This window comes from Pseudopodoces humilis, chromosome 3, assembly GCF_049639895.1.
Source record: "Pseudopodoces humilis isolate 2021_Gansu_Grassland_sample_001 chromosome 3, ASM4963989v1, whole genome shotgun sequence".
Classification (NCBI taxonomy): domain Eukaryota; kingdom Metazoa; phylum Chordata; class Aves; order Passeriformes; family Paridae; genus Pseudopodoces; species Pseudopodoces humilis.
This window is the reverse complement of record NC_142202.1, coordinates 88,881,036-88,903,895: the sequence shown is the minus strand read 5'-3', so window position 1 is coordinate 88,903,895 and position 22,860 is coordinate 88,881,036. Positions and strand designations below refer to the sequence as shown.

Below are 22,860 nucleotides of genomic sequence, written 5' to 3'. Positions count from 1 at the left end.
TAGGCTTCCTGCCTTGATTGATTTCAACAGATTGGAAATAAAATACAGGGAAATCTTTATTTACAGACAAGTGGATATAAGCACATAGCCAAAATGAAATATGACAAAATATAAGTACAATGCACAGTGTTTAAAAAGTGAAAGAGGGAGTAGTAGAGAAAATAATAATGAATATCTAAGTTTGCAAAGAATCAGTGTAACTATTTTACCTATTGCAGCCTGGACTATATTTATGTGTCTATGTATTTCACTACATTGTAATATTCTAACAGTGAGACAGAAGTGCAAACCTCTGACTGTATCAACAAGACATTTAACTATGTGATAATCTACTGATTCAATTAATGATTATTCACAGTCTTGTCAAACCATTGCTTTTAAACTAAGGACAAAATTATTTCATTTAACTATGGATAGTTCACAACTAATCTGCTGGAACTTTGCACAAAGCAAATAGTTGAAAACAGTGGGACTTCTGAATAGCGTTTACCAAGGAACATGTGCACCCAGCTGAACCTTACACTGCTGTCTTTAAAAGTGTACTAGTCTGGTATTTTACTTATTTACTGTTATTTTACCAATGCTTTGAGAAACTCATCTTCAGAAACAGATATACATACAGTACCTTGATATCTGGAGGTCAAGCAAGGATAACCAGGATGAACTGGAGCTCAGGCAAATATATCTTGCTGATGCAAATAATTCTTGGGAGATACAACTGGATAAAATACTCTTCCTAAATCATTTTGCAGCATGGCTTTGCACTGATGTGATTGTATTGTAAGCAACATAAGTGACATGGACTGAACTGTGGTCCATGTTGTACTCCTGCATATCAGATCAGAAATAAGGAAGTGATCCCTAAAGCTCCTGTACTAGCAGCCCACACTGCAGAACAAAGAAGCTATAAACACAAGTTTTAGAGTAGATAATATGAACTTTGCAACAGAAACAATAACCAGGGAAAATAGTTTATTTTCAAAATCTATAACTTGTCATATATTCAACTTCAGTGGCTGAATATGCTCTTGAAATTTTCTGTGGGTGTGAGTAATTAGAAGAACATAGCACCTATTAGAAGCTGAATGGCTAGGTATTGCTACAAACTAGTTACTGGCATAAAACTACACTGATATGGTCATAGTATCTATTTTCCATAGCAGCATATTGGACACAGGCAGCACTTTTGTCCTTTTACTTCTGTTTGTTACTAGTAATGAAAAACAGATGCCCAACTGGACTTTGCACTTAACAGCACAGCTTTAGGTATTATTGTACCTTTTGAATTAAACTCAATTCAGCGAGGTGAAAGATATCAGTCAACTTGAACTTCTCTGTTAATGCACCTTTTTTTCTTCTTCAGTCCTTTAAGATAATTCAGTTTTATCAATTATCTAACACAATCTTTGTGAGTCTTCAAATCTTGCAAGAACTTAGAATTTGTTCTAGATCTATTTTATTACATTAAAACTTAAATTCTGAACTATCATTAGTATCTTAGAGGGGAAATTCAGAGATGACATGGCCTCTAATATGCAATGCTGTATCAGAAACAGAATTTGATTATGTGCTCAGCAGATACAGGATGGGTTTGAAGTGTGTGTTTGACAGACCAAAAAGAAGTTCTTAGGCCAAAATGACTGGCATACCAGCATGAAATATCTATCCAGAGGACTGCTGCCTAAAGCATTATATAAATTATTTGCAAGATTAACAGTAAATATTTTGCCAAGAATTGCTTCAAAGTCCTAAAATTGGGTCACTGTTATTGTTGTTATTATTATTAGTGAGGCTGGGTGCAGGCAGGCATGAGAAATGCTTTTTACCGATGTCATCTTGCAGTCGCAGCTAGGATGACAACATGCCATCACAAGGCCTGTACTGCTGGGATGGAATCTGTAACAGCAACGTTGTGCACTATTTTCATGTCTTTTATCACTGAATTATTTATTCCTCTTGTCAGTAAGTTATGGGTTTCCTGATATTTACAAGTCTATTTACAGCCTAAGGTGGGAGTCATAAGCTCTTCTTTCCTTACACAGCACATGGCAACTCATTTTGCTGCTGAGCTATGTTTTCAACAAAAGCCATACAGAAAAAAGGCAGAATAAAAAGCCAGGCAACCAGACCTGAAAGCCACTGCCAATATACCATCTACAACAACCAGAATGGATCAATGAATGAGTATTCATGCCAGGCACTGGAACAGGGAAATAATATCAAATTCGAATTTTAAGCTTCATCAGGAAATCATTGGCTTCCTTTGCTCTTCCCTGTTAGGCACCACTGTTTACATATGGCTGGATAAATTTGGCACAAGTCGATTAAAGAGAATATACCCTTCCTTGTTCATCCCATGACAGGCCAGTCAGTCCCAGGTTTCCTTGGTATCTCTTTTGGCTGTGAGACATGGTGTCTTTGAAATGAAACTGTTGGTGCTGGAAGAGACACAAAGGCCAGTGGAGATGACTGCAGATGTGGTAGCAGAGCTGAAGATGGCTCTTTTGGCCATCACAATTCATCAGCAAATGATCCATTTCCACCAAATTATTCTGTTGGTCTTGGCTGAGGAGTCTGGCCACAGTTTGCATGTAGGACAGTCTGATCCCTAACAACCTCTGAGTAACAAAAGAGGCTGATCTTCTACATCTCTCACAAAACCTTGCATCCTCTTCTTTTGGTGATCTAGTGATTTCAGCCCATGAATCTTGGACAGTGGTGATATTTCAACAGATTTAGAAGTTCCTGGTAAGAAAGTCAAAAAGTGTATTAGGTTTTGAAAACTAATAAAATTTTCCAACAATTTCTGTTTTACAGCTGAGTTGGAAATTAACGCTTCTACGTCTGTATTTTTAAATAAAGTTGTCAGACTAGAGTTTTGGGAGGTAAATCTAGCTGGCAGAGAGGTTTTGAGTGTCCTCTGCCTTACTTTCAAGTACATAGAGAATAGTGTATGAATTTAACAATGACTGAATATCTCGGTGTGTCTGGACAGGCAGATAATTCTTATCAACAAGATCCATTTTCACATTATATGGAAAGGAGGGGAAGAGAGAGGAAAATGAAGTTTCATTGAGAAATTCAAATTACAGTGCAATACTGCTCATGGGAAGTATGTCAGATCTGGTGTCTTCTCCTGCCCACTGACATGGTTGTTTCTTTGTTCTTTTTGGTACTGGACAAAGCACTCATTGCAATTACCTTAAAAAATGTATTTTGACATCTGTATGAAAAAATTTCTAAAATGAGCAGGCTTTCTAGATGTCCTCAGAAAATGTGTAATCTTTCACAGAATCCTGCAAATAATGTTTACAGACTCAGTTGGGAAGGACAGACAGTTCATTTAAATCTGTCCTGAGGTTCCATCTTGTGTTCTGGGTTGTCACTATGGGACAGGAACATAAGGAGGGAAAAACTGGTTTTACAAATACATCTGCTATTTAAAGCAAGACATACTTCCATGCAATATAGACTGTCATAACCCATAATTCTCTTATATCTAAAATTAGCCTCCCCAAGTTAATAAGATACAGGTGGTACTTACCATAGTGAGAGTCCTGCTTTTCTCTTTCTTCAAGTTGCTTCTTTGCTCCATTTCAAAGTGTGCTTAAGATGCCTTTTAGATTGTTCAGACACGCAGACTTACTGTGGGTTTCATTCCAGCCTGATTCTGAGACTCTGTCATGACCTCTTCTCAGCTGACCCCATCCCCCTAGTTTCAACCCTAAAAATCAGACTGCTGTCATGAAGGACAGAGCTTTCTTTCTGGAGAAGTTCATTAGAGAAGTCTATTAGAGAAGGAACTATACCAAGTGTATTGTTGGATCTGCAACACCATCCCTGACTTTTAGTAAAAACTTTTAGATAATTGTGCACTAAAGTACAGAATCTGAATTGTCTTGGGGATTGGTATTTGTGGTGCTCCTTCTACTAAACCGTAATCCTATGCATCATGCATGTCAATATCGTGCTCGTTTTCTCTGCTATTGGCAGAGTTTAGTTTGCAAAATTCCAAATCAGACCTCTTGGACAGCAAAGGACTAAGGCCCCCTTAATGAAGTACATATGGGCAGAAAAGCTCTGGCAAATGGGCAGTACATACAAGAAGTATCTACAAGTACCCATAGATACAAGAAGTATCTATGGAAGACAAAGGCAAGGGCAAAGGGTGGTGGTGGCAGGCTGCCCAAACTATCTTCAGTCTGTGCATGGGGTGAGCAGGAGAACAAGGCATGACTTACTATGACCTCTGCTCTAAAGCACACCAAAGTCAGCCTGAGCTCAGACCATCTACTCTGTTCATGACTCTCCACCCCAACATGTTCTTTTTGAAGCAATGAAGAGAACAAGGCTTGGTCAACATACACAGCAAGATGGTCAGACAAAAGTATCTCTAAGAATTCCCACACTGATTCCCTAATAAGCCATAAACAGCAATAGGAAACTCCGCCCTTAACATAAACAGAAATCTTGGTACTCTGCATCAAGCCCCTAACTACAATTTCTTCTCATCTTATGTTTTAGAATTTCAGTCAACCCCTGCAGAGGGAAGCAATGATAATTTTCTGGCTGAGCACAGACATTGTTGGCAAGGTTTTATTATTTTTTTCCTTTAAATGACATACCAGATGAGATAAGTAAGTAATTGTTGTGGTTTAAAATCAGTAACTAAAAAAAATTACTTATTTCTTGCTGTGAGATATGGATTAGAACAAGAGCAAAACAGGCTTAAAACTTAAAAGGAATAAAGAAAGTTTATTAACAAACTATAATAATAAGAACACAAGAATAAACTTCCAGAAAACCCTTTTTATCCCCTACTACCCACCATTCCCTTGTTCACATGACAACAGAGACAAAAACTTTGGAACTTTGGTGGTTAAAACAGTCCCAATTCCTGCTACAGCCTTTTTATCAGTCTTTGTAGAGAAACAGAAATCTCTTTCTGTTAATCTATGGAGTGTCTCACAAGAAAACTATTTCTGCTATAGTTTTCTATTGCCCTGATGTCAGCTGCCCTGAAATCTGTCATCAGAGCTCACTCCTCCCATTTCACATCACTCTGAGGTGTGTATGGGCCATGGGACTAGGGATGGCATTTTAAGGATGAGTTATTCAAAGGCAAAAGTCTTCTTCATCTGTCTCTGTGAGCTCCACTAGAAAACAGTTTTCTCATTGCCCCCCAAGGCTTCAAATCTTCACTTCACTCTATTCTAGCACTTCACTGTATCACAATCACTCTACTTTTTACTCAAAATTTATACTTTGAACACTCTATTCCTCCCTATATACTGTCAGGAATTAAAGGAGTTTTTTCAAGACTTTATTGTCCATTTCCATAGCCTCAACAGAAAGGTATTTCAGCTCATAAAGCATCTCCTTATTCTCTACCTTTTCTGAAACTTAATTCTTTTCTTTACTGTCTCTGATAGTTTTATAAAGTCTCTTTACATGTTGATTACTCTCTTTTTCTTTCTCTGGATAAAAAAAAAAAAATTAATCTGGAAGTCTCATCTGGGTAATGAAAGGGTTAAAATCTTGCCCAGGCTTTGTAGATGGTTCTGTGATCTCTGCCGGAGCAAGAGCTGGAGCTGTCTGCGATAGAAGATTCCTCATAGCTGTTCTGGAAAGTGTAGTCGCCGCCCTAGCCCGCCGCAGGTTCAGAGCCCCTTTCTTTCTTCACTTGGCAGTCTCTGGTGAATTCAGTCACAGCAAAACCTGCAGCCGAGCCAGGGACCGGCCTGGCCCGGCCAGAGCCCGGGACAAGCCCCGCAGGCCCCATCTCCCGGCCGGGAGCCGCTGGGCCCAGCCCAGCCCAGCCCCCGCCCGGGCCGCATGGCCTGGGCAGGGGATGGGAACCCAGCTAAAGCTCAGTTACCTTTCACAGCCAGGAAACAAAGAGAACAAAAGTGCCCTGACTTTACATCTTAAGGAGGTGTTTACAAGTTGACTTCACTTTTTAATGGTTAAAACTGCTGTCAATTCTTAGAAATGACTGATAATTGGTCAGGAGAAAAGACTCCCATCAGCCACCAGCAGCTTCAACTTCCCTAGCTCCCAAAACCACCTTAAAGGTAAAACCACCCCATGACAGTAATTTGGAGCTGTACTACTTGTCTTCTTTGTTAGGTGTGCACGTGGTAAGTCTCATAGGACTGGAACATACTATTATGCAAGATATTGGAGAAAACATTTTAAAATACGCATCTGACCAAATATTTTGGGCACGCTATTTCACTGTATTGTATTATTATTTTTTGCTCAGTAAGCAGGCATTTTTATGAAGCTAAATGGCTGATAAGGTGCAGAAATACAGACTGTGTATTTAATGGTCCATTTGTTCTTTAAATCTTTGAAATGAGAAGCATGTAGCTCTGAAAGTGCTCTCTTTGAAATCAATAGGCTACTTGAGGCATTAAGTGCCACTCAACATGGGTAAATAGGACCACATGTCCTGTCATATATTTCAAAAGAAAATGTTTTAGTCGCAGATTTTAAACATATTAGGTATCCTGGAGGTAGCTCAAATTAGTAGAAAACATATCTGATGACTAAATTTAATAGCTGTTTAATTTACTAAATTATGTGACTATAAATATTCTTTCTTGTATCAAATTATCACTACTAGTTCTAGCTGCATTATAATATACTCCTCATAAAGTTGATATATTTTTCATTTAGTTGCCTGGAACATACACTTGCAAAGAAATTACAGGTTAATTCAGATGATATGAAGCAATGTCATAGCAAGATATTTCCAACTAATTTTTGTTTTTATATCAGAAGCAATATCTCCTGTGACAATTCACTCTTGTAGCAAAAATTGAGCTGAATTTTTTTAAAACAAGTTGATGTACATTTGATAAGAATACCTACACAATAACATGATGGGTGCAGCTAGTAATGTATAATTACTTGAAAGTGTTAAAGTATACTTGATGGGGTTCACATTTAGTTGTGACAAATCCTTTTTAAAGATACTTTACTGGATATAAAAATACTTATAAAGTTTTTTTTTTATCCACTCGAGTATCACTCACTACAGCAGTTCCAGAGCTGAATGTAATTCTGACAGGCATTTACATCAGCAAAGCATTCAGTGAAAAACATGGCTAAACAAAAAAGCAAGTTAAAGGTCTTCTGGCCTTGGGAGTGTAGAACTCTATATGTATACATCACTTTCTTGCTCAGTGAGAGCCACACTAACTCAGTTAAAATCTGTGTCTTTTCTTGTTAAAATTTTATTTGCCTTTCCACAACCTTACAAGTAGTTTTAGCCATGCATAGCAGCACTTTCTGAATAACTGGCTGAAGGACCTTTTTATCTTTTAGCTTAAAAGTGAAAATTATGCCATTCCGTATTTAATAAACATGCACTGACTGGCACATTAATGGATGAGTGTGTGAGGTGTATGTTTATAAAAATGGGATAATTTTTGTTGCCTTATCTTACTGACACAAATCAATATAAGATGTGAATGTAGCTTTTCCCTATGTTTCCACATCACAAGGACAAAAAAAAAAAATTTCAAACTTATAAATTCTGAGAGTTGCTTAGAAAATAACTGGTTGAAAACAGATACTTTCAGCCTTACTTCTGCCATGTAACTCCCTTCTATAGTTTACCTTGATGGTGGATGCCAACCAGAAACAGGTTACCATTGCAAATATTTTTTGAATTTCCTTCTGGTCTTTCCTAAAACATGGTATGAGATGTCCTTCAAAACTTATCACCAGTAAAAGATAAAAAAAGGGCACAAACAAGTTCAGAATAACATCAAATAAGAAAAAGATGTAATCACTTGTTACAAAAAAAAAATACACTTAACTTGCGCCAATTTTAAACGCACAGCTGCTCACATTTTTGATTCATCTGAATCTCTGTATATAAACTCTGTCATTATTACTTTTTGATAGCTTTCTAAAGTACTCCGAGATTTTGTAAAATTTAATATGGAAAATAAACCAGGAAATTTACATGAAAAACTAAGATTAAAAAAAGTGTACTTTGGAGAAATAATATAAAAGCACAAATGCCTACCTTTGTGTTTGGGTAGCATAACTGTTATCATATGCCTCATAGCTTGGATCATCATATTCACCCCCATATCCATCATCATATCCCTAAGGGGAAAACAGAACACCACAGCTTAGATGAGTGATAACTCAAAGCATGTTATTAAGCTGTAAAAATAAATTGCATCAACACGTGCGTGTCATGTTTGCCCACGACAATGTGAAACACTCAGCCAACTGAAGGGAATTGTGAATCGTGAAGAAGCTGCACATTGCAAGAGTAAAGAAATCAGGCACTCATTTAAGAACTCAGCTTATTCACTGACAAAACTGTGGTGTGTTGTCCAAACCACAGTGCTTCAGTGGGATCTCTGTAGAATACCAATAAATAATAATAAAACCAACAATTTCCAAGCAGTTTGTTACATAAATGGTTCCATAATACCTACAGGTGAAATAAACAAATGGCAGGTCAAACATGTTGACTGTTCTACACTATTAAGAATGGTGTTGTGATAAAATCTTTATATTCAGTCTATTAAAAACATGCAAAACAAGAAAACAAAACATAGCAACCTATGAAAAACAATATTTGTCAAGCAAGTAATGGCACATGACTTTTATAAATAATGCAGAGGAAGCCCCTTTACTTTAACTGAGCATCCTACTCTTTTTAAAGGCATGCTTTTCTGTGACAAATTAACCAACACTTTAGTACAGGTTCCTCCCATCTAACTTAATGTTCTCACTGAAAAGATCAGACAGATATTCAGTTTGCCAGAGAGACACAAGTGACTTCAGAAGGTGGTTCAGCTCATCTATGATTTTCATATTTCTCTATGATTTTTGGGAGCCAGTATTTGTAATTAAATTGCAATGAAACATTTTGTTGTCAAAAGCAAACCTTGCTGTTAAGGGAAATGCTAAAGGACATAGAGGACTTAAAGAACTTTGACTCAATATTAATTACAGCAAAAGGCAATTTTTCCCCCCACAAGCTAAGGAAAGTTTAGTCAGGCTGGGGAAGAAGGGACAGCATGAGGCAGCTCCAAAATAACAGCAGCCCAATAAAAAAGCACTCTAGTACACGATCATAACCACCCAAAGCACAGTTCATCTGGTACTTCATTATTTCTGCTAATTAAAGTTCCCAGCAGTATTGAACAAGACTTCACTGGCATTCCTAAATTCAAGAAAACATTCTGTGGAGGAAGCATTCAGTTATGTTTCCTTAGGTCAAGCATATTAAATTAGCCTGTTCCTCTGGGCTACCCAGCAGTGAGGGTAAGTGTGGATTCCAGGCAGGAGGTTGCATCCCTGTGGTGCTCCAAGTCCTGAAGGAAGGACAGGATTCTGCAGGGTCTTCACTGTGTCAGCTGTAGTAAGGCAAAACCTTTCTGGGCAGAAGGAGTATCCATTTTAGAACTGGGAACTGCCTCTCCCAGAATCTGAAGTCCACAGAAATCCCATCATCTTCCATTTTGGGTGGTAGTGCACCGTTTTGACTCGTCTGCATTAGTAGGAACTCACAGCAAAAAGTACAGCTAAAAACATATCCCTGCAGATGACAGTGATACATTTAACATTATATAGCTAAATACACAGTCTTGCTTCTGGGGACAGGATGAGAGAAACAATGCACCCCAGGAGAGAGATGTTAGTCACATTGATTAGTATGCTGCTGGGTGGGATCCTGCTCCTGCCAAAATGAGCAAGATGGGAGTTCCTATATAAAGTCAAATAGCTACAGGACAGACCTTTCAGCCTGCTTACCCAACCATCTGAGAGAACAGGAAAGGCAACACTTAAAAATTAGCTCTCTCAGTTTCTTGATGCCTGAGGTGGATCAACGTTCAGCATCAGCAGGGCAGAGAACACTTGTTAATATTTGACACCTCTGTGGGTTCACATTACATATTTTAACAGCCTCCCTCAAGGCTCTGAGCAGGTCAATACAGTGCAAATGGTTCAAGTGGAATGGTTGGAAAACAAAGTATAAAAGCACAACGTACCTTTAATAAACAAAAAGTATTTTCTGGATAATGTTTTGTTTGTGCCAATCTGTATGAAAATTATCTTCTAATCCTACAGGTGAAGTCTTTGTGTAAGTAACATACCTGTATTTATTGAAAGCTTAATACGTTGTACCATACCCAGACATCCATCACACCTTTAGGTATCTAGAACTGAGACCCAAAATAGCTCCTTTCACATCTTCAAAGTGTCTTAAACTCACTGAGCAGTTTTGTCCTCTTTAACCTTCAGATCCCCAGAACCTACAACTTTAATGTTTGAAAATACTTTCTTGGGCAGGCACTTTGAGAGATGAAGCACCCAGCTCCCACCTAGACCCTGCTGAGATCAGACCCTGTTGTGAGTCTGAGGGTGTCCAAATTCACATATTGTGCTCTGTGTGTGATGAGGATGGTGCTCCAAAAGCAGTTCTGTATAAATCCAGAGAACAAAACCCAGGATGCCCTCCCCAAATGCAGTGTACTATTTTGCTCAGCACTAGAGTCAGCACTTCATGCACTTTCTAGGCCTATTAGTGCTTCTATAAAAAACAACCAACAAGCAAACTTTTCCTGTGTAGAAGTCTTTCTGTCCCATAGTAACTGCACCACCATTCAGAAGAAAAAGCCTACTACAACGAACTGAGAAATAGGCAATAGGGAGCTATTAGAAATATTCAAAGTCAAACTGATAGCCATTTCTAGGCTAGGTTTTTATGCCAGGCTACCTTTATTTCAGGTATTTTTTAATAAAACAACTTTCTAAAACATAAAAAACCCCAACAAAACCTCTTTACTTTGTGTCAAGGGAAAGGTGCCTTCCAACAAACAAGGGTCTTCCAATGACTAGGATTTGCTCTGACCCTAGAATGATACACCTTGGATGTGAGATAAAAGAACAGAAATACACATTTGAAGCTGCAATGGCACTAAGAATGTTTATTAACAATTATGCATGATTTTAAGGAGTTTTGGTATTGTTTATAGAGTTGAAAAATAGTAACAAATAAAGATGGTAAGTTAAGTTAAAATTTAAAATACAGCTCAATTTAAACTGATTTGAAAATGAGCGTATTTAAGTATTTACCAGTCTCTCCCCACAAAATGCAAGACTGGGAAAACTCTTAGGAGAATCTCAGAACAGCATCTGAAATTAGCATTTGCAAGACTAATTTCAGGAGGAAATACTCCCTACTCTACTACTGATAATGAAAATTATCGTCAGCGGAAAAAGGGGTGTAGAAGCAAAAAGGGGCATAATTGAAAAAAGGCTTATGTTCTACTACCTGAGAAAAATTTAAGTACCAATTTGATTAAACACTCAAGAGACTATAGAGAAGAATTTATTTTACTTATTTAGATTTACTCAAATCCTCTTCTATTTTCAGATGCTGAAAAAATATCAGAAATACGAACAAGATTTTAAGTACCATTAGTTACAAGGGTATCATAATATAACACAATCTGATCTCTTTAAACATGAATTTCCTTCTTAGTGTTAAGTCTCTGTTCCAAGCAATAACATCCTGTACTCAAATGCACCAAGTTTAAATCACCTCTTCCCTGAATAGCCTTAAAAAATACAATTTTCACAGCATGCTCTGAAAAATGGTAGGTTTCAACTCTGTGAAACCAAGAAGTTAAATAAATCTAACACTTCTAATGAAAACTGCCCTACTCACAATATTTTATGTATGTCCTCATAATACATGATAAAATACACCATAAAAGAGTTGAAACAGATTTATTTTATATAGAAAATAGCCCAACTCTTTCTAAGGTAGAAAACCGCAAAATAGCTAGACTTTAAAAAAGAAAAAATCAAAACACAAAGATTAAGTCAAAATAAAGTGAGTTATGCAACTCAGTATTTTAGTTGGCAATCATGTGAACATGAAAATACCTGCAGTCAGAGAATGGGAATATCCCTTCTCATTAGCTGCATCCAGCAGTACACAAAACTTAGTCCTGTACCTCAGGGAAGGTGAAGGTATAAATATCCACCTCAAGTTGTAACTCTTAAATAAAAGCAGTTAAGGGGCCCTTGCAGTTTTCAGTATTTTCTTCACTGTGCTTCTATGTTGCTGTCTCACTCTTTTCTGCTGTGACTGGGCCACATCCATGCTTTCTCACACATCCACATCACCCTAGCATAGAAAGTTAAAGCCAGTTGTCTACCACTAAGCTTGCAGTAGATACCCGTAAGACTCACAGGGTAGAGATAAAATATTTTTAAAGAATAATTCATACTATTGACACATACTTGAAAACAAGCTGAATTTCTCTTTAAATGAGAACTTTCTATTCAATTGTATAAAGGGAGCCCAGGATGGATGTGTTAAATTCAGATAACGGATCTTAAGGTATGCAAGATAGTTCACAATTTGAAGGAATTTATTGCTCATATTGAGAGCAGTCCTAAGAGAAAGAATCTGGAGGTGCTGGCTGATGAGAAGCTCAACATGAGCTGGCAATGTGTGCTTGGAGCCAGAAAGCCACACACGTCCTGGGCTGCATCAAAAGCAGTGCGGCCAGCAGGGCAACGGAGGGGATTCTGCCCTACCCTTCCATCCTTGGTATGAGGTGTTAACCTCATCTGGAGTCCTGCATCCAGTTCTGGGGTTCCCAGCATGAGAAGGACATGGACCTGTTGGAGTGAGTCCAGAGTGGGGCCACCAAGATGATCAGAGGGCTGGAGCCCATCTTCTATAAAGACAGACTGAAAGAGCTGAGGTTTTACACCCTGGAGGAGGGTCTGGGAAGATCTTAGAGAACCTTCCAGTACCTTACAGGGGCCCCCAAAAAGCTGGAGAGGGAATTTTTACAAGGACATGTGACAGATCAGGGGAGAATGACATATTAAGAAGTTGGTAAGACTCGAGTTGCCCAGAGAAGTTGCGGATGCCCCATCCCAGGAAATCCCCAAGGTCCGGCTGGATGGGGCTTTGAGCAAACCTGATCTAATGGGAGGAATCCCTGCCCATGGTGGGGAGTTTGGAACTACGTGATGTTTAAGGTCCCTTCCAACCCAAAGCATTCTGTGATTCTAAGGTCGGGGTAGCTCTAAGTAAATGTAGAGGAACACATCTCAGTGTATTAATCTTATATAATTTAGAAAAATAGCAATTTTATTCTACCAACTACAAAGAGAAGTAATAATAAAAATTACTTTATATTTGGATTGTTCAGTGTTGAAAACCTTTAGTTAGAGCAGATGAATCTCACTGAAGTATCTGGGAAGTTTATCTGTTGCTGAGCAAGGATTCCCAGAATTGTAATATATATTTAGGAACTGAAATTCTGACAAAATATTCCATAAGTACATATATCTGTTTTTATAGCTGGCCATGGATTCTTCAGCTATACCTACAGTATCAGAAAAATGCAAATCTAGATATTATCAGGTTTTGAAGATGCTATACATATATATCCCTCTGCATTGGAAGATTCAACAAGCATTTTGAAGGTGAACTAAAAAATAAGTAGAGTGGAACTATATCCATCAAAATTATAATTAGTAGTAACAACAACAACAACAACAACAACAAAGCTGAAATTAAAATGGTAATACCACTCAATTGAAAAATCAGAGCTCTGTGTCAGGGACTTCATAAACACAATGTATGAACTAGAGTCTACAGTGCTGAGACAACCCAGAGTAGACAAGCTCGCTAGAGCCAAGGACATTGTCTCAACACACACGACAAGATTACTCTTCTTCACCCCAGCAATGGGAAACACCTTCATAAAGGAATGGTAAAACATAAAAGAGAGGAAAAATTCACATATGCTCATAGAAATATAATTAAAGTTTCAGTATAATCATAGTAATGGAGATTTTGCAAATTCACAGCAGAGAACATTCATGTCCTCATATTTCAATGGTTTAAATAAATCTCTTGCAGAACAATTGGGGCAGTAAGAATAAGTGAAACTGAACAAGTTTACTACCCATATAAAGACAGGGCAGAGGACATGCAGTGCCAAAACAGGCACAGTAAAACAGGATCTCAAATATTTCCAAAAAATTGCTATGTATTCTCCTAAATGTAGACTTAATTTCTTTCTTATTTTTTTGGTATTTTTTTTCAACTAAATGCAAAATGAATGAATAAAAAAATACATTTTGGTGTACTGCAAATCAGAACAGAATGAAAATGTAAACAAAAATCTTATAGAAAAGTGACTTTATTTACTCCTTTCATATTTGCAAGACCAGAGTACAGCACAATTTGCTGCTGCAATTATTATACTTCAGCATTCATCTGATTCACACCCCTCTTCAAATACTTCTGTTTGTTTTCTTTATCCTCATGAAGCCAGATTAAAACTTCTAATCCATGTGTCTGTACAATCAACTGCTGCTTACATCCATTTAACTTCTTGCACTTTTATCCAACTTTGCTGTCATTGACTCTGAAACCCTTTTCTCTCCCATTTACTTGTGAAGCTTTTCATATTGCCTCTCCCTATGGAATAGCATCCTAACCAGTGTGACAATCCTTTACTCAGTTCCCACTCCACAGGAATGTCTTGCAGAAATATCTTCCTTCCAGTATCAATAAAATGACCTATTTTAGTAACAAGCAGCAAGTGGAGATGAAAAACAATCCAATTTTATCTTCTTTCTGCAGTAAGATGCATTTTTGTATTTTTCTATGACTCTGAAATTCCTGAAGAAAGGGTTTTTTAATTGGTATTTTTACTGACGACATGTACTGCTTTACATAGCACTTGAGTGATAATATATTACAGTAGCAAGTTGCTCTGGTGACATTCTAGCACATAAATGCCATTTAAATGAAAGATTTCTTTTTCCTGTGGACTGAAATGAGTAGAATTAGAAAGCAGCCTTCAGCTGCCAAAGGAGGATGGGCTGCAATACACCCACTATTGGTTTTAATACCTTTATCATATCTAATATTCCTCTTTACAAAAATTCCAGCAAATCAGTTGGCAAACCTCTTGTGTATCATGATTTTCCCTGAGCTGGAGAGGGAGAGCAATAGATAGAGCTGGCTCTGTCCATGGAGCAGTAAGATTTAGTGAATCAGAGATACAGAAATTACAAGTACCTACTAAAAAGTGACAACTCTTCTGCCCAAGCTTAGTAACTTATTGATGGTTTGAAGCCTCTCACTGTGCTTTGAGTTGCTAGACACGTCTTATATGTTACATAAACTCTATAATAATTCAGGAAATTATATTTCCAGGCCTTGAATGGCTGGGAATTCCAAGAAATTTTACTTTTTATTTTCCAACCCTTGAAAACTGGATAGTCTATCTCAGAGCTTCTAAATGTTCAAGTAAATGCTGTGGTACTAGCAAGGAGCAGAAATGCTTTCACAGATGCTGAACCTTAAACAGCATTTAATTTTAAACCAAATTTCACTATGATGTATTATTAATGCTGGAAGTAGGCTATTTAAATACAACTTGGCCAAATACAAGATACTGTGCTCTAGCAAATACATCCTCAGATTTTATAAGCTGTCCATGTCTCCAAATTTACAGAATTCCCTAAAGAAAAGACTTGTAGGAGTCATGATGATTAACACCTGTACAATTTTACTGCAGCACTGAAGAAAAAAGGCTCCTCAAAAATAGCCTTCTATTTATGTCAAGAAACGAGAAGAAAAGATATAGGTTAATTTTTTGTGCAATCCTAATGTTTTTGATCTACTTTTATCGTCTATTTAAATATATTTAACCATTAAGGATTCAATGAATTAGTAATATACAGCAGTTAACAAACCTTCAAGTGCTCAAAACCCAAGGGAAATAAAGATTTATTTATTTATTAATCCTGAAGCCGGTCTAGATGAGTGTTCAGTCACTCTTAATGGTGGAATCTTTATATCGTAATATTTGGAAGATGCCCCATGCCATTTTCATAAATTATAGTTCTTGCTTAATCAAATTCCAAATTTGAGTTCATCACATATTTTCTGAAGTCTAATTTTATAGAAAAGTATTTCTAAAATTAATTCTAGACAATTAATTTTAAATTGTCTTCCATATGTGATTTATGCATTTTGCATAATTTTTGAGTCCATGCATAAACATTTTAACTCTTCCATTCATTTTTCTTACCTTATGAAAGACGATACAAGATTATTCAGAAGACATAACAATGATACCTCTTATTTAGCATTGGTTCAAGCCATCCAGCTAAACAGTATTTCATCAGTACCATGATAACCTTTGATTATATTTTTTAAGCTGTAAACTGAATAATGTGCTTCATATACATATACACACACATGTTTGAATTGGTTAAACTTTGTACTCACTTTTTAAGTGCTGATGCAATGAAATTTACTATCAACAAAATAATTAGCGTTTAAAAATGACGAAAATCAGTCACTAAAGAAACTAAATGTTGGTATCAGTTGCAGAAGAGATGAATTTATTGTTTTTTCTGTGTATGACAACAATTAAGCTTATTATACAAGTGTTGCTTGCACTGAATGCAGCAATGTTTGCCCTGCTGCTAATCACATTTGAACAAAAATGTTCCTGAAAATTCTTCTTGATCCTGCATACTGCAAAGGAGTAAAATCCAAATTACCTACTCACAGCATATTCTTAACGGCAATATTTAATTTTCTAACAGATATTGTCTGATTGGGAAATACACTTTAGCAAGGATTAAAGGCTTTTATTCTTGGATTTAAAAAATATGTAAGAAGAGTGAACTCAATTAGCACAATCTTGTAAGGAATTATTCATAAAGGCCAGGTATAATTAAAAGAAAACATGCAGAATGTAATGGGGCTTCTCATTTTTGAATATAATAATGAGCAAAACAGTATAGAGTAGTTAATACTTACTGAGATATTTAAAGGTAGTGTTTAAATTGTTATTCCCTCAAGTTTGAGCATGCAATTAGAGAAATTTGGGATGGAAAAGAACAGATCATCTATTAGAAACTCTTGTCAAATATGATTGCTCCTTCCAGCACGTTTTTAGTGCTTTCTCTAATCAAATGCTAAATATTGCCAGGAGCAGGGATTCCACCATTTCTCCTGGGAGACTGACAGCCTAATAGATCTTTGTGTCAGACACCTCTGCTAACTTTATCCCATGTGACTAAATATATCCCACTGTACCAGTGAGATGCATTCTCACAACTCCATATTCTCAGTGTCCTCCAATGTCTGTTTTATATTCTTTCATTTTCTTTTAAAAATTACTCAAATATGAAGATTCAAAGTCAATGCAACCCTGACACAGACAGAGATACACTGATCAGCTCAGTAACCAGTGAGGACCCCCAAATCTTCACAAAAATCTCACACATATCCTTGCCTTCACAATTAGGGTCCAGGAAATTGTTGTACTGGTTGTCTTTGACTGTAGTGGATCAAAAATGTTAAATACTACCACTAGCATCCTAAAGTGAAAGCCTTCTAAAGTAAGTGTCTATCAGTGGTGATAGATGAGCTGCCTGAATTAAATCTTTAAAGTCTGATGGACTTTTTCTGCATTAAAATCCACCCAGAATGTCTGTATAGATCTCAGAATATGACTTTCACAACAACTCACACAACTTACTCTGCAAGCTCTTGTCCTGTGCACCAGATCAAATTTGGGTACATTTTATAAGGTCATGGAAGTGCTACAGATACAGATCAGTTACAAAATTCCTATTAAACAGATGATAAAAATCCTGCTACGGTGTATGGCATATTCCAAAGCTCTGGCGGGGCCTAGCTCTCATGCAAACAAGGATGTCTTGTGATCTCAGACTGCAGCAAGAAAGACAAAGAAATTGTAATAGTGTCCCCTATTAAATGCTACATTCTTTCTACCATGCACTTGTAATGGCTTTGGTCTAGCTTGGTCTTTACCTGCCTATCATTCATGGTTGAAAACTCAGAAAACTGACTGGGTCTTTGATCCATTAGCTGAGTTAAATGCATTAAAAGTACAGAAAAACGTAAAACTGATATACTGAAAATACAATGGTAACTCTACGCTAATGCCTGCCAAGGAATATAAAGACAGAAGAAGCAAAAGAAAAGGTAAAAAAGGCCAACAGCTCTGTTCATTCCAAGACTATTTCTCTCAGGAGAGTGATTTGCGCCTCTCCTGGTGCAGGCTGTCAACAATTTATAGGCAGAAAAGAATTCAAAATATTGATGGACTGCAAATCAGAACAGTACTGATTTTCATTTATCATATACAAGCAGAAGTTCACATTGAATAATGCCTCTTCTACTCTAAGCACTGTGATGGAGACACCAAAAGCAGAGTCCAACAACCTTCTCAAGCATGCCTAGGGCTGGATTCCCTAAGTGTACAGATCAGCCTGGGCCACGACTGCTCCAGTTGCTGGGCAGTCTACTCAAGGTGTCCAATAATCTAATTTCTGGTTCCTGCTTCAACAACTACATCAGATAAAGACTGACAGACTACCTGCTAAAAGTTTTTTGAAGAGATTTTTTCTCTGGCCACAGAGATGTGGAGTCATAATATCAACTGCAGTGAACATTTGATTGATAAACCTGAAATCTTGTGTTTTGCTGGTTTTTTTCAATGAATAAACGTGACTATTATCTCTTAGATTTTCTCACTAAGATCAGAACCCTTTTAGCTCCATATTCAGAACTGAGAATAATTTTGTGTGATTTTAGCTCTCTTGACTATTTGCATTTTAAAGCCTGCATATCAAATCAATTTGTATTATTCTTCTACTATTAATTGGCATGGCTTTTTTATTGTTTATTTTTATTGTTATAATTTTCAGTTTTCTTTTTCCATATTTTATATGGTGATACTTTTATTGTGTGAAATACAGATTGCAATATATCACAATCAATTCCATTTCAGAAAGAGAAAGTAGGGAAGTGGGATGAAAAGAATTTGTTGGTTGCTATTTCCTTTTAAACATTGTTTCAGCACTTTACACATTCATCTTTATCTTGTTTATGCTATGATAATACCTTGCCCTGGATGACATAAAAATCCAGTTATGTCTCAGATCTTCTTTCTTTTAAAGAGCAACAATGTTAACAGGAATTTTTAAATTGAATTCTTTGAAATTTATATCAGGTCTTAGCAAGCTGAAAAGGCCACTATGTCAGTTTTAGAAGTACTGAAGGAAAGACTGTTCACAGCTAAATAACAAAGAGGATATGTCAGTGCTTGCTGTAGTAGAAAAGAAGAAGCATATGGATACTTTTTACTATCAGTTAGAGAAGATGCCAGCTAGCTCTCAGACTCTGCTTGAATACCAAAAAAATTGGTAGAAGGTTATTCTCACCTTCACAGAATCACTGAAGTTGGAAAAGACCTTCAAGATCACTGGCTTCAACCTTTGACTGAACCTCATGATGTCAATTAAACCACAGCACTAAATGACATGTCCAGTCATTTCTTGAATACCACCTGAGATGGTGACTCCACTGCTCCCCTGGGCAGGCCATTCCAGTGCTTGACACCCATTTCAGTGAACAATTTCTTCCTAATGTCTAACCTGAATCTCCCCTGGCACAGCTTGAGGCAATTTCCTCTTGTTCAGTCGATGGCTGCCTGGGAGGAGAAACCAGCGTGCACCTGGCTCCAGCCTTCTTTCAGGCAGCTGTAGAGAAGAGGGATGTGTCTCCCGAGCTTCCTTTTCTCCAGGCTGAACACCCCCAGCTCCCTCAGCTGCTCCTCACAGGACTCGTGCCCCAGACCCTTCCCCAGCTCCGCTGCCCTTCCCTGGACTCGCTCCAGCCCCTCAGTGTCTTTCTCACAGTGAGGGGCCCAGAACTGGACACAGCACTCCAGGTGTGGCCTCAGCAGTGCCCAGTACAGGGGGACAATCACTGGTCCTGGTCCTGCTGGCCACACTACTGCTGACACAGGCCAGGATGCCACTGCCTTCCTGGCCACCTGGGCACACGCTGGCTCATGTTCAGCTGCTGTTGACCAGCACCCCAGGTTCTCTTCCACCAGGCAACTTTTCAGCCACTGCCCCCAGCCTGTAGCTCTGAACAGGTTGTGACTGGAGAGTAGGACCACTATTCCACAATGTCAGTATTATCTCCTCATTGGCATTGTCCTTTGATGCACCAGAGAAAATAAAGACATTGATTTAGCTGCAAAGTCATCCATGTTAGAAGAGAACCTTCATCATTCACAGAGGCAGTGTCAGTGCTTTCTAGAGTGCTTTGTAACAGTATTTAGTTGTGTTTTGAAACAGAAAACCCATGGGACAGAGGGTTGTGTAGGTTTTTCCTCTTGGACAAGACTAGGGTCTAGTCCAGGGTTAAAATGTATACATGATTACAAAAAAATCTAAACATTATTTAAAATTTAAAAATTCATTTTCTTTGATTAACTGTTTCCATGTTTTCAGTTTAATGTTTTTTGCATAAGTTCATAAAACTCAATTCTAAAAGCTAAATATGCCAAAACATAAAAGGAAATAAATACACAAAAATATACTTCCTGACTGTAGCAAATTGCACACTGAAGGGAATATGGTTTGAAATTTGACTATTGTCTATTGTCTATTTGACTAGAAAAATTACTATTTTTGTCACTGGTGATTTTCTGTACTCAAAGATTTTCCTAAGGAACATCCAAATCGAGCTCATGAAAATATTTGACACCTCTAATTCCCATCATTGTGAATCCAAAGAACTATTTGAAGCTGAAATAGATTAGCAAAACCACAGCTGAAAGTTCATTGACCTAAAATCTCTACCAGACTCTCAATCTGTTAATGTATCTAAGAAGCAAAAGATGCCGATTTATCTATGATGTTGATTTCTAAAATGTATCCCTCTAGAAATATAAAAAAATGAAACTCCTGATTTCTGTATTTCTTCACATACCAGTAGCCAGTCAGGAACACAGACCTCAGTGAGGTCTACTGAATACTGACTTGGCCATTTAGCTTTAATATTAAAAAGGAACTAAGTCATTTGAGCTAGCAGTACTTATTCCCTTGGTAAAGTGTTTGGAGGTGTGTCAGTAAAGTGACTGGTAACCTCCTGAGCATTGCCTTGAACATCTGGGAAGCCCAGAACCTAGGCTCAGATGGAAAAAAAAATGGAGGAAGGGCACTTAGAGCACTTAATTACAAGCATCACTGAAAAAATACTAAATTATCAGTATGCAAATAAACATTAAGTGTTGTATCACTCGTGATTAAAAGCTGACCTTCAGCTTTTAAACTATACTCACCTTGCCAGCTGAAGAAGACTGTATCTCAATTTTGACCTTGAGGCAGATTGATGAATATATTTGCAGTCAGCACAGGAGTGAAAATCAGATCAGCTAGAAAACCTGAAAATATCCCTTGTTGAAATTAAAAACAACACTCTTCTTGTTGATTTTATCATCTACAGTGTCTAAGGATCAACGGAGTTCCTGCATTTCAAGATGTGGCTTGGAGAAGTTGAATGTGATTTAAATTTAGGCCCAATTGGATGAGAAACACAATTTTCTACTTTGAAAGAGGCCTTTCTCATCAGTGCTTGCTGGAGGTCAAAAGCACAGCTCAGTGGAGTTTTCTGGTTAAAGATGACCTGACTTTGGTGTCAGAGTGAAAGCTAGGTACCTCACATCTGACCATAGTGCAGACATCAAGAGCTCAGCAGCTACAGTTATTTCCTGTCATTTTAGATGTACAAATACATCCCAGCTTTTGCTCCCTAGACAAGAGAGAGGTTTCTCCCGTGTCTTGTATGAAATCAAGGACTTTCTGTGGATGTCTTGAAGGCATTAAGACCCCTATGGAGTCTTCAGATGATATCAGAACCTGTGTCCAGGCGGCCCAAGTGCACCTGAACTGAGAGACTTGTTTGGAGATGAAGGCTGTAGCTACATTAGCGTTTTGAGCTGTAACCTACCTTAAGCACTGATCATACAAAACCGAGGCTAGCAACCAATATGTCTGAAATCTTCGAGCATCTTAGCATTGATCACAGAAATGACAAGTGGGAAAGTAAAATATTTTTCTGCATGACTAATCTGTCTTCCGGCTTGTTAATCCCTGTGGTAAAAACACCAGTGATGTTTTGGTCTGTATATTTTTGAATGTCACGGTACATGAACAACAAGCTATCCACTGAGCTGAGAGCACTTCTTCCTGGAAACATTGGGAAAACTCTCATGGACTTCAGTGGTATCAAAATTAAAAGAACAAATCTGGAACTTTTTTTCACTGTTATATCTTTTTGATCATTTTGGGAATTTAACTGTAGGTATTAGTATGGAAAATAAAACTCTTATACTCTAGTTGTCATTATTTTTAAGAAAAACTATCCTATTAATGAAGTAAATAATTATACTGATTCTGTTTACTGTATTGAGGAACTCAACTTTCAAGCAAACCTATGATATAAAAAATTATCACTATCCCTGTTATACAGACGCAGAAAACAGAATTTAAAAGTGTTAATGTAATTAACATGCTCAAAATCAAAGTGAAAATCTGTGTCAGAGCAATGAAAAAAACCTCAGAGTTATCTGGATCACATCACCACCTTCCTAAGTAGTATGAGTCATTCCTTGCTCACAGCAGGACTAGAGCTAAAAGCAGACTAGATATTGATGCTATGGGAAAGGCTGTTTTATAAAACTTTCACGAATATATTATCAAACACCTTCATCAACTCAAACACTTTAAGATCCACGATTAGAATTCCACAGCCAAATATAAGAGGTTTATGTCAACTTGGAGCATGCAACTTACTGTTGCAAAAGGATGTGTTAAAATTGCACTGAAATACATCTCTGTGTTGGTGAGCTTAAGGCTTTGTTCATTACAGCCTACCCTTGTACAACTTTCTCATTATCTCATAACATTTGATGGAAGTTCAGACTTACTAAG

General features: G+C 37.4%; 1 protein-coding gene across 1 annotated transcript in view; it reads right to left on the bottom strand.

Moving 5' to 3' along the window:
• Positions 1–22,860, bottom strand: part of KHDRBS2 (KH RNA binding domain containing, signal transduction associated 2) — a 312,149-nt gene that overhangs the window by 20,530 nt on the left and 268,759 nt on the right. The window contains exon 7 of the mRNA XM_005518121.3: positions 8,042–8,124. Within this exon, the coding sequence (XP_005518178.2) occupies positions 8,042–8,124 (83 nt within the window). The remainder of the gene's footprint in view (positions 1–8,041; positions 8,125–22,860) is intronic.